This window comes from Pseudorasbora parva, chromosome 18 (genome assembly GCF_024679245.1).
Source record: "Pseudorasbora parva isolate DD20220531a chromosome 18, ASM2467924v1, whole genome shotgun sequence".
NCBI classification, from domain to species: domain Eukaryota; kingdom Metazoa; phylum Chordata; class Actinopteri; order Cypriniformes; family Gobionidae; genus Pseudorasbora; species Pseudorasbora parva.
The window spans coordinates 23,734,869-23,747,156 of NC_090189.1; the positions used below are offsets into that span (position 1 = coordinate 23,734,869).

Genomic DNA, 12,288 nt, shown 5'->3' on the forward strand with positions numbered 1-12,288 from the left:
GTCACCGTTGCCCCCTAGTGACAGCAAATGAGTGACAGAAGAGAATAGAAAATAATGGCTTTCATTTCCGATTTATTAAATAAACACAAAAACCATCAAAGTGACATAAAGCAAAATATGAACGTTCTTCCTTTCATAATAAACTACTGATATGCTTTAAAATGGCTATGCAAAACAATAAAGCAGATATAATAGCGAATCTTTGGTGAGAGCAGACAAATATTTATGCATAAACTAATAGAATTTAATTAAATAAGTATTACACATAAAAACACCATATCCTTACATATAAATATTCCATGTAGAATTGGAATACTTTTGTATATAGTAACAGTAATAAAAATAATAATCTAGAATTATATATATATATATATATATATATATATATATATATATATATATATATATTCCACAAATCAATTGTACTTCTGTGTATGTGTATTTTCGCTAATATGTAACACAGTTCTCTTTAAATATTTAGCATTTTTTGACATTAAAATAATTGAAACAAAATAGTTTTCAATATCCCCAGAAGTTGAACAGAACTGTTAATCTTTGTTTAATATCTTGTAAGAACATCACAGCGCAGAGGAATGTAGAGAAATTTGAATAAAATTGAAATTCTGACATATTTTACACATATTGTTATACTTTACATGCAAAATTGTACTGATATTGTAACAGAACCACAGACCTCAGCAATGACACATTAAAGCATGGCAGGACACATTAAAGCATGGTGGTACTCTAGAGGTTACTTAAGTTCTATATGAAGTATTCAGCTAAAGGAAAACAAAAGCAGGAAATTCTGTTGAGCTTCACATCAGCATCATGAGGTAAACTGTTTCCAATTGCATCAGAAAGGTTTTTATGGTAATACATAAAGGAATGTCTCAAATGTGCTAGCTAAGAGTCACATGAGGTGTTCTAATGTAACAGAATGCGTGTGCGTATGTGGACACTCCAGAGTTTGGAGATCAGAGCCTCATCCATGGTCCATGCCTTTGTCTAAGGCTGTTGTCTGAGGACTGTGGTAGAGCTGTTTCTTCTTCTTTGGTCCCATTTCCTATTTCTGCTGTCCTCTGCTCTTGATCTAGGTCCTCCTCACTCAAACTGGTCTCAGCAATGCGAGGAGCCTCAAGGAAAATGGGAGCTTCATCTGTAGAGTCCTGAGCTGCTGGAAGAAACATTAACCAATGACATTGGGAATGAATTTGCTCTATAAATCGCGAAGAACGGGACCTTTAAATGAAACTGGCCTACAGTTAAACTACAGTCCATGAAACAGTTTTAAAGTCTGGATCCCATGAATTAAGGACAAAGCATTTTTTTCCTCTTTAAAAGTTGTATTAACTTTTTTTTAATAGATTTAATGAAATTTAATAGCCTCATGAAAGATAGATATCAGTGTCTTAAATGATGTGTTAACTCGTCATATGATTGTGATGATAACTAAAAATATGATTGTTCCACCCAAAAATGTGATCCTTTACTCACCCTAATGTCATTCCAAACCTAAATGAATTTATTTCACTGTAGCATAAAATAAAATGATTTGAGTCTGTTTTTTTGTTCATACAATATTCAAATGGTCCTAACCAAAATGGTTGCCAACATTCTTCAAAACATCTTATTTTGTGTTTCACAGAAGTCATACAGGTTTGGAACAACATCAGTGAGTAAATGATGACAGCATTTAAAAGCAGTAAATTTACTGCATACTAGCTCAAAATCATCAGTGCATTACTGTCAAGGGCATTTCGGTGTGACAAAAAAAGCCATATTAAGTTTATCTGCATTTGCAGCAAATTCAATAATATCTATCATTATTTGTCCTTGTCCTAGTTTTATTGATATACTCATATTTAAGGCCCCACCCCCAGCAAAAACATTCATGGGGAACTCATGGGCCGGATAGGCTGGGTATGCCAGAGCCACACACACACAGATACATACAGGTCCTTCTCACAAATTAACATATTCTGATAAATGTAATGATAAAAAATTAAACTTTCATATATTTTAGATTCATTGCACACCAACTGAGATATTTCAGGTCTTTTATTCTTTTAAAATCATTATACTGATGATTTTGGCATACAGCTAGTGAAAACACAAAAATCCAAATCTCAAAAAATTAGCATATCATGAAAAGGTTCTCTAAACGAGCTATTAACCTAATCATCTGAATCAACTAATTAACTCTAAACACCTGCAAAAGATTCCTGAGGCTTTTACCCTGGTTAATTACTCAAAACTGCAATCATGGGTAAGACTGCCGACCTGACTGCAGAAGGCCATCATTGACACCCTCAAGCGAGAGGGTAAGACACAGAAAGAATTTTCTGAACGACTAGGCTGTTCCCAGAGTGCTGTATCAAGGCACCTCAGTGGGAAGTAGCACTTTGAGATTTTGTTTAATATAAAGTGCATTATAAATAAAATTTATTATTATTATTATTAAGTCTGTGGGAAGAAAAAGTGTGGCAAAAAAAGCTGCACAACGAGAAGAGGTGACTGGACCCTGAGGACGATTGTGGAGAAGGACCGATTCCAGACCTTGGGGGACCTGCGGAAGCTGAGGAAGTCTGGAGTAGAAACATCCAGAGCCACCGTGCACATGCGTGTGCAGGAAATGGGCTACAGGTGCCGCATTCCCCAGGTCAAGCCACTTTTGGGCTACAGAGAAGCAGCACTGGACTGTTGCTCAGTGGTCCAAAGTACTTTTTTTCGGATGAAAGCAAATTTTGCATGTCATTCGGAAATCAAGGTGCCAGAGTCTGGAGGAAGACTGGGGAGAAGGAAATGCCAAAATGCCTGAAGTCCAGTGTCAAGTACCCACAGTCAGTGATGGTCTGGGGTGCCATGTCAGCTGCTGGTGTTGGTCCACTGTGTTTTATCAAGGGCAGGGTCAATGCAGCTAGCTATCAGGAGATTTTGGAGCACTTCATGCCTCCATCTGCTGAAAAGCTTTATGGAGATGAAGATTTCGTTTTTATAACACGACCTGGCCATGTGCGTTGCAATGAAGCACGCAGTTTAGCGCGATGATTAACTTGTACAATAAGCCTGCATTCTCCCGATCAATTTTAAGCATCCAGATGGTATAATCAAACGTGTCTTGTGGAGAGCATTTATTTGTCATTTTTAACTATTCAAAACATAGCCTGCATGTCAGGAAATTGTTTATCCTGTTGCGCCCTCTATAGGCCAGCGACTAGTCGACGTCAAGCTTAAAGCGTCATGACAGAGCATTAAGGTCGACTAGTCGATTAGTCGACTAGTCGGTGCAACCCCTAATATATATATTTTTATATATATATAAAATATTAAATATTTTTATTTAAGAATTTTTAAAAAAAAGAAATTAATGCTTTTAAGGCGGGCGTACACTGTGCGAATTCGGACACTCCGAAGGTCGTGAGATATTGCAGACACTACGAGTCATTCAATTTGATCATCGCATCAAATCAGCTGGTACACGGCACGACTGTTTGCACCGAGAGCCGGCCGCGTTCACACGAGTTTTCGTGTAACACAGACACCGGAGCTTTCAATGTTGCTGCTATAGCGTCAGATACAAAAAATAAAGAAAAAAGGTGTGCAAATGATTTGTTGAAAAGCAGAGAACAGTAGTAGTCATTCCTTTTAACCGAAACAAACAGAGGGAGAGAGAAGAGTGCACGTGAGAGATAGAAAGTGTGTGTGTATGTGTGTGTGTGTGTGTGTGTGTGTATATGTGTGTGTGTGTGTGTGTGTGTGTGAACGCAGTATGTGGCAGCCACTGGGCTAATAATAGTCATAGATTGAGCGTATGTGACGTGCTTGTGCATGATTTGGCAATAGGGGACAGCCATATGGTGGTAAAAATCGTGCCGACTCCCCGAACTTTTTAAACATGTCTAAAAATGATCGTAAGGTCGGGAGGTGCCCTTAACGTGCTCGGCTCGTCTCGTATTTCCTCTCACACGGTGCGAGCCGCGACCATACGAGCATCCACGATGTCTACGTGATTTCTCCCGAGAAAAAAAAATCGTCTGCGAGTTCGTACGACAGCAAAAATCGCACCGTGTACGCCCGCCTTTATTCAACTAGAGTAAATTAAATAGATTACAAGTAAAGTGAAACATCAATATTGTTCGAAAATAATTCTATATTTTAAATAAATGCTGTTCTTTTGAATTTCTAATAATCAAACATTGTATTTTGGTTTCCACAAAAAATACAACAGCAGTGATGATAATAATGTCACATGCCTGTCCTGTCTTGTGTGCACATGTGGGTTTTGTCTGTATGGCCTTTGTGCTTCTGTCATTGTCTGATCCCTCCCCCCTTGTTATCTAATTAGTGTTTGATTTCTCCCACCTGTGTTTCCTCGTTCCCTGCCTCATTTGTTCCCTGTTATAAGCTCCTGGTGTTTGTCAGTCTTTGTGGTATCGTTGCAATGTCTGCGTCTCCCGTCCTCCCCATGATTCTGTTCTGGTATGTTTTTGAGTTTATGTTTTGATTACGTATTTTTGCCCCCTTGTGGGTTTTGTTTTGAATTTATGTTTTATTTTATAATAAATTACCACTTCTTTGCACATGAGTCCTCGCACCATTTTCCTTTGTGTTTGTGACGTGACAGAACGATACCACCAATTAGAGGACTCAGCAAGATGGAAGGCTTCCTTTTCCCATCTCCCTGCCCCTCTGCTTCACCGATGGCAGGACGACGGCGCAAGCTCCTCTCCCTCCGGCAGGAGGGAACCAGCGTGAAGGAGTTTGCGCACCGGTTCGTATTTGCAGCAGAGGGGCTCAACATCAGCGCGACAGAGCTCAAGGACATCTTCAACAACGGACTAAATGAGCCTGTTAGCGCTTGGGAGATGGGAATGCTGGGGATTTTATCATTTTGGCAGTTTGTGGGATTTATGTACAATCGTGGTGGTGGAGGAGAGTTATGGAAGGGTGGCCTTCCTCCGCTTGGTCCTCCTCCACTTATCCTCACAGACTGCCAGGTCCCCAGTCCTTCGATGACCCCTTCGGGGAGAGGGAGGAGGAAGAGAAGAAGGGCTCCTTCGGTGATTGTTCCGGTGATCCCAGTGCCGGTGGATCGTGTTCCGGTGGTCCCAGTGCCGGTGGATCGTGTTCCGGTGATCCCAGTGCCGGTGGATCGTGTTCCGGTGGTCCCAGTGCCGGTGGATCGTGTTCCGGTGATCCCAGTGTCGGTGGATCGTGTTCCGGTGGTCCCTGTGCCGGTGGATCGTGTTCCGGTGGTCCCTGTGCCGGTGGATCGTGTTCCGGTGGTCCCTGTGCCGGTGGATCGTGTTCCGGTGGTCCCAGTGCCGGTGGATCGGGTTCCGGTGATCCCAGTGCCGGTGGATCGTGTTCCGGTGGTCCCAGTGCCGGTGGATCGTGTTCCGGTGGTCCCAGTGCCGGTGGATCGTGTTCCGGTGGTCCCAGTGCCGGTGGATCGTGTTCCGGTGGTCCCAGTGCCGGTGGATCGTGTTCCGGTGGTCCCAGTGCCGGTGGATCGTGTTCCGGTGGTCCCAGTGCCGGTGGATCGTGTTCCGGTGGTCCCTGTGCCGGTGGACCGTGTTCCGGTGGCCCCTGTGCCGGTGGATCGTGTTTCGGTGGACCCTGTTCTGCCCGCGCCGCCCCGGCGCCCTGCTCTGACCGCGCCGCCCCGGCGCCCTGCTCTGACCGCGCCGACCCGGCGCCCTCCTCTGACCGCGCCGACCCGGCGCCCTGCTCTGACCGCGCCGACCCGGCGCCCAGCTCTCACCGCGCCTCCCAGGCGTCCAGCTCTCACCGCGCCTCCCAGGCGTCCAGCTCTGCCTGCTCCGCTGAGGCGTCCTGCTCTCCGTGCGCCGCTGAGGCGTCCTGCTCTCCGTGCGCCGCTGAGGCGTCCTGCTCTCCGTGCGCCGCTGAGGCGTCCTGCTCTCCGTGCGCCGCTGAGGCGTCCTGCTCTCCGTGCGCCGCTGAGGCGTCCTGCTCTCCGTGCGCCGCTGAGGCGTCCTGCTCTCCGTGCGCCGCTGAGGCGTCCTGCTCTCCGTGCGCCGCTGAGGCGTCCTGCTCTCCGTGCGCCGCTGAGGCGTCCTGCTCTCCGTGCGCCGCTGAGGCGTCCTGCTCTCCGTGCGCCGCTGAGGCGTCCTGCTCTCCGTGCGCCGCTGAGGCGTCCTGCTCTCCGTGCGCCGCTGAGGCGTCCTGCTCTCCGTGCGCCGCTGAGGCGTCCTGCTCTCCGTGCGCCGCTGAGGCGTCCTGCTCTCCGTGCGCCGCTGAGGCGTCCTGCTCTGACCGCGCCTCCCTGGGCGCCTGAACTTTGTGGGCCACCATGGCCTCCTGAAAATTTTGTTTTCCCCATTCCCTCCTTGTTGACCCTTCCCTTGTTTGTTCCTTCCTTCTCTGTTTCCCCTGTTCCTCCCGTCCCGCCCTGGTCTGTCCCGCCCGTCCCGCCCTGGTCTGTCCCTCCCGCCCCGCCCTGGTCTGTCCCTCCCGTCCCGCCCTGGTCTGTCCCTCCCGCCCCGCCCTGGTCTGTCCCTCCCGCCCCGCCCTGGTCTGTCCCTCCCGTCCCGCCCTGGTCTGTCCCTCCCGTCCCGCCCTGGTCTGTCCCGCCCGTCCCTCCCTGGTCTGTCCCTCCCGTCCCGCCCTGGTCTGTCCCTCCCGTCCCGCCCTGGTCTGTCCCTCCCGTCCCGCCCTGGTCTGTCCCTCCCGTCCCGCCCTGGTCTGTCCCGCCCGTCCCGCCCTGGTCTGTCCCGCCCGTCCCGCCCTGGTCTGTCCCGCCCGTCCCTCCCTGGTCTGTCCCGCCCGTCCCTAGTGGAGCGTCTGGTAGCCGCTCCTTAAGGAGGGGGTAATGTCACATGCCTGTCCTGTCTTGTGTGCACATGTGGGTTTTGTCTGTATGGCCTTTGTGCTTCTGTCATTGTCTGATCCCTCCCCCCTTGTTATCTAATTAGTGTTTGATTTCTCCCACCTGTGTTTCCTCGTTCCCTGCCTCATTTGTTCCCTGTTATAAGCTCCTGGTGTTTGTCAGTCTTTGTGGTATCGTTGCAATGTCTGCGTCTCCCGTCCTCCCCATGATTCTGTTCTGGTATGTTTTTGAGTTTATGTTTTGATTACGTATTTTTGCCCCCTTGTGGGTTTTGTTTTGAATTTATGTTTTATTTTATAATAAATTACCACTTCTTTGCACATGAGTCCTCGCACCATTTTCCTTTGTGTTTGTGACGTGACAAATAATAAGAAATGTTTCTTGAGCTGCAAATCAGCATATTATAAGGATTTCTGAAGGATCATATGACACTTAAGATGGGAGTAATGGCTGCGGAAAATCCAACTTTGCCATCAGGAATAAATTAAATTTGAATATACATCAAACTAGAAAATAGTTATATTACATTGTAATAACATTTCACAATATTGCGGTTTATACTGTTTTGGTGAGCGTAAGAGATTTTGTTTCAAAAGCATTAATAAATCTGACCAACCCCAAACTTCTTATTCTTATGCTTTAAGTTAACATCTTTACCAGCTTCATCCTCTTGCAGCTGGTTCAGGTCTTCCGTCCCGATCACACTAGGAGTGTCCAAATCACCTGCACAAACAAACATGATTTGCATGATTCTCAAGTGACTTGATCATTGCATTTATTGTGCATATAAAAAATGTATGCAAATAATGTATTACAGAAATCCACATTTCCCTTTTGTCATTTACCTTTGTTTCGAACTGTTTGTTTGGGTTGTTGTGGTGGATCTGGCAGTTCACTGCCTTCTCTTCCGTATGTAATGACTGGGCACAGTCAAAAAATGGTGTATTAGTTATTGGTCTGTTTGATTGGCGTGTTTAGGTGTGTGAGGCATTAAACAGAACTGTGTTCTTACTAGGAGTGCTGGAGGATGAGTGCATGCGTTTACGTGCTTCTTCTCTTCTCTGCTGAAGACGCGTAGAGTCTCCCATCATCACCTATGTATGCAAACAGACATCTTGGAATGCATCCAATGGAAGTGTGATAGGATGAAGGTTAAATAGATTAGGCACACAGATGGTCTTACCCTCACTCTGACCTGCTCGGGGGGATAGAGCCCTCCCCAAATGAATTGCAGGTAACTGAAGAGTACAATGACACTGAGGAAGGTGAAGTTACTCGCCACCCCAACGATTGCAGACATCACAGGGAAATTATACAGAAGGTATCTGTTGCAAGAGGGAAGAACATTACAGGATGGTAAGATATACACATCATTTGATGGAACATGAATTATAAACTGATACAACCAAATGATGGCAAATACCTAATGCCAGTGAAGTAAGCATGGATCCTGAGCTGGGCAGAATAAATCTGGACCCTGCGAGACTGAATCTCAATCACAGCACCAATAGCAGGTTGATACTGCAAAGGAAAGATCAATATAATGCATGTCTTTTCAGCAAAACATTTTTTTAAAGTCTTGTTCATACTTGAAAAACTTACAATGCTCGATTTGAAATCTGGGAAGAGCTCCACTTCGATAAGCTGTTTCTGCTCAGACACACCTGTGAGCAGGAGTGGCGAAAACAGGAGTGTGCTCATGGTCTGCAGCAGATCTGAACGGTAGTGCAGCATCGTCTGATGAGAACATACAAGGAACAAGTAGTTATGAGTTCAACAGCCATTTAATGACTGTCATTACAACATTACAATATAAGAATCCCATAAACTTTAGTCTCACATGATCCTTCAGAAATCATTCTAATATCGTGATTTGATGTTTAAGAAACATTTCATATTATTATCAGAATAATGTATCAACTGTATACATTTATGATTTTTAAGGAGTCTTTGATGAATAGAAAACAACTGTATTCATTTGAAATAGAAATCTTTTGTAACATTATAACCCCCGGTTTCACAGACAAGGCTTAAGCTAGTCCCAGACTAAAATGCATGTTTGAGCTGCTTTAACTGAAAGCATATCTATCAGTGCCATTGTTTTGTCTCAAGATGCACACCAGTAATATTTTTTTTCTAAGACACGTTTATAAAAGATACTTAAATGTTCTAATTAAACTAAGGCCTAATCCTAGCTTACGCTTTGAATATGTTTAATAGGTCCTAACATTCATTTCATATATACATTATCATTTAAAAAAACAAAACAAAAAACGCTATAGTAGTGCATACCGACGGATAGAGGATATTTAATTATGCAGGCTCATTTCTTTTATTTTTACATTGACACAGACAAAGGTAAAATTACTCACAAGACGCAACCCCAATGATTGCAGACAACACAGGGAAATTATGTGTATTGCAAGAGTGAAGTAGTAGTGTATACCGAATGATATAGAATATATATATATATATATATATATATATATATATATATATATATATATATATATATATATATATATATATATATATATATATATATATATATATATATATATATATATATATATATATGTTCTTGCTTATTTTACCTATTTTACATTTACATTATTGTGCTGGGAGGGGCATGGTTTAGTGAGGTCTGTGACAGGAGAGAGTTGGGAGACAAGCACAGCAAAAGTGGGTCAAGTTCAAATGATTAACACCTGTGTCTTGTTCCAGGAATGGGCATAGAGATGGCATAAAATCAGCTAAAGGAGCACATTCATGGAGAGAGACAGGCTGCAGAATCGGAAGCCCCTTGGGAGAACCTATATTGAGCTTGGGAGAGCATATGGACGGAGAAATCTCAGAAAGCTCCTGAATTAATAAAAAAATATCTTAATTTGTGTTCTGAAGATGAATAAAGGTCTTACGTGTTTGAAATGACATGCGAGTGAGTAATTAATGTCTGAATTTTTATTTTTGTGTGAACTAACCCTTTATTAATGCTATTAAATGCAATCTTCAAAAAATGTCCAATTGAATATCAAACTTTCATACTGTACATTTTAATCCCTAAAATTACTAGCATTTAAAATTGTGGTTTTGTTATTATTTTTAGTCTAAATAAAACTCCTGACATATTTGATGGTCAACTTGGCAGCAACTGTCACGCTAAATCTTTTAAATCAGCCATATTATTCATACAGAATAAACAGCAGAGCATTTGGGGAGAGCAGTCTTCACTCACTGAGCGGACCACGGAGTGAATGACTGTCTTATCAGTGGCATAACAAGACATTTTGACCATGAACATGCCGAGCTGTTCGTTAACGGGAGATTCAGGCATTTCCAGCTCCAGAGAGATCCTGTAGGCCTGACCGGACATCATCACCTATCAGAAAGAGTGAAGCAAATTAGCTGTAAATATGACAGCAAAGACTTTTTTATTCTCAACCCTTAATATTAATTATACAAGTATTAAAATGTTTCTAGTTCATCATTAATGGGCTTGTTACATAATGTATACAGCAATGCTTTAACGGGTCATTTAAGTAAAACCCTGTAAAAAAACAACAAAATAAAAATTCAGGAGCTACTTCAGTCAGTTGGTGTATCCTCCAAACATTCATACATTTTTAAGTGTGGCTTTTTGGTCCACTGTATGTAGCCATTGAGTGAGATTGGCATGTACCTGGTCTCTTCCATTCTTCAAGAGCGAGACGTTAGCCGTGGGGAAAGAACAGAGGACTGAATCTGAAGCATCGCAATCTGTCCTGTTATGAGTGAAATGGAGGAGAGATGAATCAACCACAATGCATTACGAACTCTAGTAATGCCTCCAACAGTATTTGTTCATTGGACCAAACTAATTAATGACTCAGTCGTGCGCAAACAGACTGTTGTCAAAACAAGAAAGGAATGTCCCTGATCAGCCCTGATGTGTCTGCACCTGTAGTAGAAGTGCACTGGTGTGGAGAAGCTGACGCTGGGCATGTACGAATAGTAGAAGCTTCCATACAGGAAGATGGAGACCCAGAGAAGAAGCACCAGGACACACAATAGAATGGCGACTCTTAGAAGCGTCCTGCGAGCTCTTAGCAGGGTCACCGCTGCCACATCCTGGAGCCAAAGCAGTAATGGCCCCATTGCTGCACCCATAGCCAGCAGTCCTTCAGTGTCACGTCCAGACGAATGTCCTCTGTTCTCACGTTGTCTGCCCAACAGTCCTCCCACTGCCGACAAAGGCGTCTGTCCCACTTTACTCATTCAAACCTCCTCTCCCACTATCCTATTAGCATAACTATAGCTAATAATGCTTATCTACAACGAGAACTGAGAATGGTTTGACCAAAGTCAAAATTAACATATATTCAGAAAGTCATATTTGGATCTAGTTGCATTTCTGTGACTGAAGATATGGTGTGCCAGTTTCTTATCTGACCAAATTAATTTGCTTTCCCACCGTTTGTGTGTTACTGTCAAAGAACTCACAGGGTGCCCTAAAAAAGCATGAGAAAAAAAGACGAAATTAAACACATTAATTATATTATAACTGTTATAATTGCTTTGCAATTATAATATAATTATAATTGAAAAATAAGTATGTATAGTTATAAAGTAATAATAAGTACACAAATAATAATTACTGCATTATGTATTTTTATTTTATTTGACAGCCTGACTCGAACTGAACAAAACAAAGTGTAGTAAAATAGGAAATAATACGTGTAGAGTCACTTCAGCGGTGTGTCTCTGAACTGGATTTTAAGTGCCTCCCTGTCTCCATTTCGCAGTTTTTCTTACGCTGTATTGACAGTTAAGTACATTACATTGGGGAAAAAGGCAAACTCACCTTCTTCAATCAAAAAATACGCCATGGACAAAAACCAAAAAATATGTTTCAGAATAAACTGATGAACAACTCCAATGGACCGACCCCTATCTTCCTTTCCTCTGTTATGATCAAGAGTGACGCATAATTTATGCATTTCATGGCAGAGAAATTGATCTCCAAATCATATTTAATCAAAAACTAAAATATTCGGTTGTCATCTACTTTCTATAGATCAGAGAAAAACAACCATCTGTTTAACTCAGTGGTGCCCCTGCTGGTTTGAGATAAACACACGTACGGCAACTGAAGAGGTACACAATACATCTGTTCGAAGCGTTTGCGTGTCAGCGTTATTTTTATTTTATTTTTTAAAAAAAATTGTGTTTTTTTTTGCGTATCAGCGTTTGCTTAATTCTGCGATTTGATTTAAGCAGTTATTCATCTGAATTGTTGCAGAAAACTAAAATCCAAAATAAAAAACGAAAATTAAAATACAATTCATAAATGACTTGAAACACCTAAAACACCCTAAATTGAATTAAAAAACGTATGAAATAAAATGTACGATTTACCAGCCATGTTTTGTATATTTCAAAAAAACATAACCTATTGA

General features: G+C 42.8%; 1 protein-coding gene across 3 annotated transcripts; it reads right to left on the bottom strand.

Annotated features, from left to right (window-relative positions):
* Positions 1–414: 414 nt before the first annotated feature.
* On the bottom strand, positions 415–11,938 carry bscl2 (BSCL2 lipid droplet biogenesis associated, seipin). Of its 3 annotated transcripts, none has more exons than XM_067424114.1 (11): positions 11,694–11,938; positions 11,304–11,340; positions 10,533–10,614; positions 10,089–10,232; positions 8,456–8,590; positions 8,277–8,374; positions 8,037–8,178; positions 7,866–7,947; positions 7,699–7,773; positions 7,511–7,576; positions 415–1,177 (listed from the first exon to the last, which is right to left on the bottom strand). In XM_067424114.1, the coding sequence occupies exons 1-11, from the start codon at positions 11,827–11,829 to the stop codon at positions 978–980; spliced, it is 1,197 nt and encodes a 398-aa protein (XP_067280215.1). In that variant the 5' UTR covers positions 11,830–11,938; the 3' UTR covers positions 415–977. The 3 variants fall into 3 exon arrangements, with proteins under 3 accessions (XP_067280215.1, XP_067280214.1, XP_067280212.1); XM_067424113.1 differs by having other exon boundaries at positions 415–1,174; positions 10,791–11,340; XM_067424111.1 differs by having other exon boundaries at positions 10,791–11,340.
* Between the last annotated feature and the right edge of the window lie 350 nt (positions 11,939–12,288).

Excerpts from the sequence above, each read along its gene's own strand:
- bscl2 (XM_067424111.1), bottom strand. The coding sequence starts at position 11,107 with ATGAGTAAAGTGGGACAGACGCCTTTGTCGGCAGTGGGAGGACTGTTG. Across the intron at positions 10,615-10,790 it reads CCAGTGCACTTCTACTACAG|GACAGATTGCGATGCTTCAG; the intron begins GTGCAGACACAT and ends CACTCATAACAG. Across the intron at positions 7,948-8,036 it reads CCGAGCAGGTCAGAGTGAGG|GTGATGATGGGAGACTCTAC; the intron begins GTAAGACCATCT and ends TTGCATACATAG.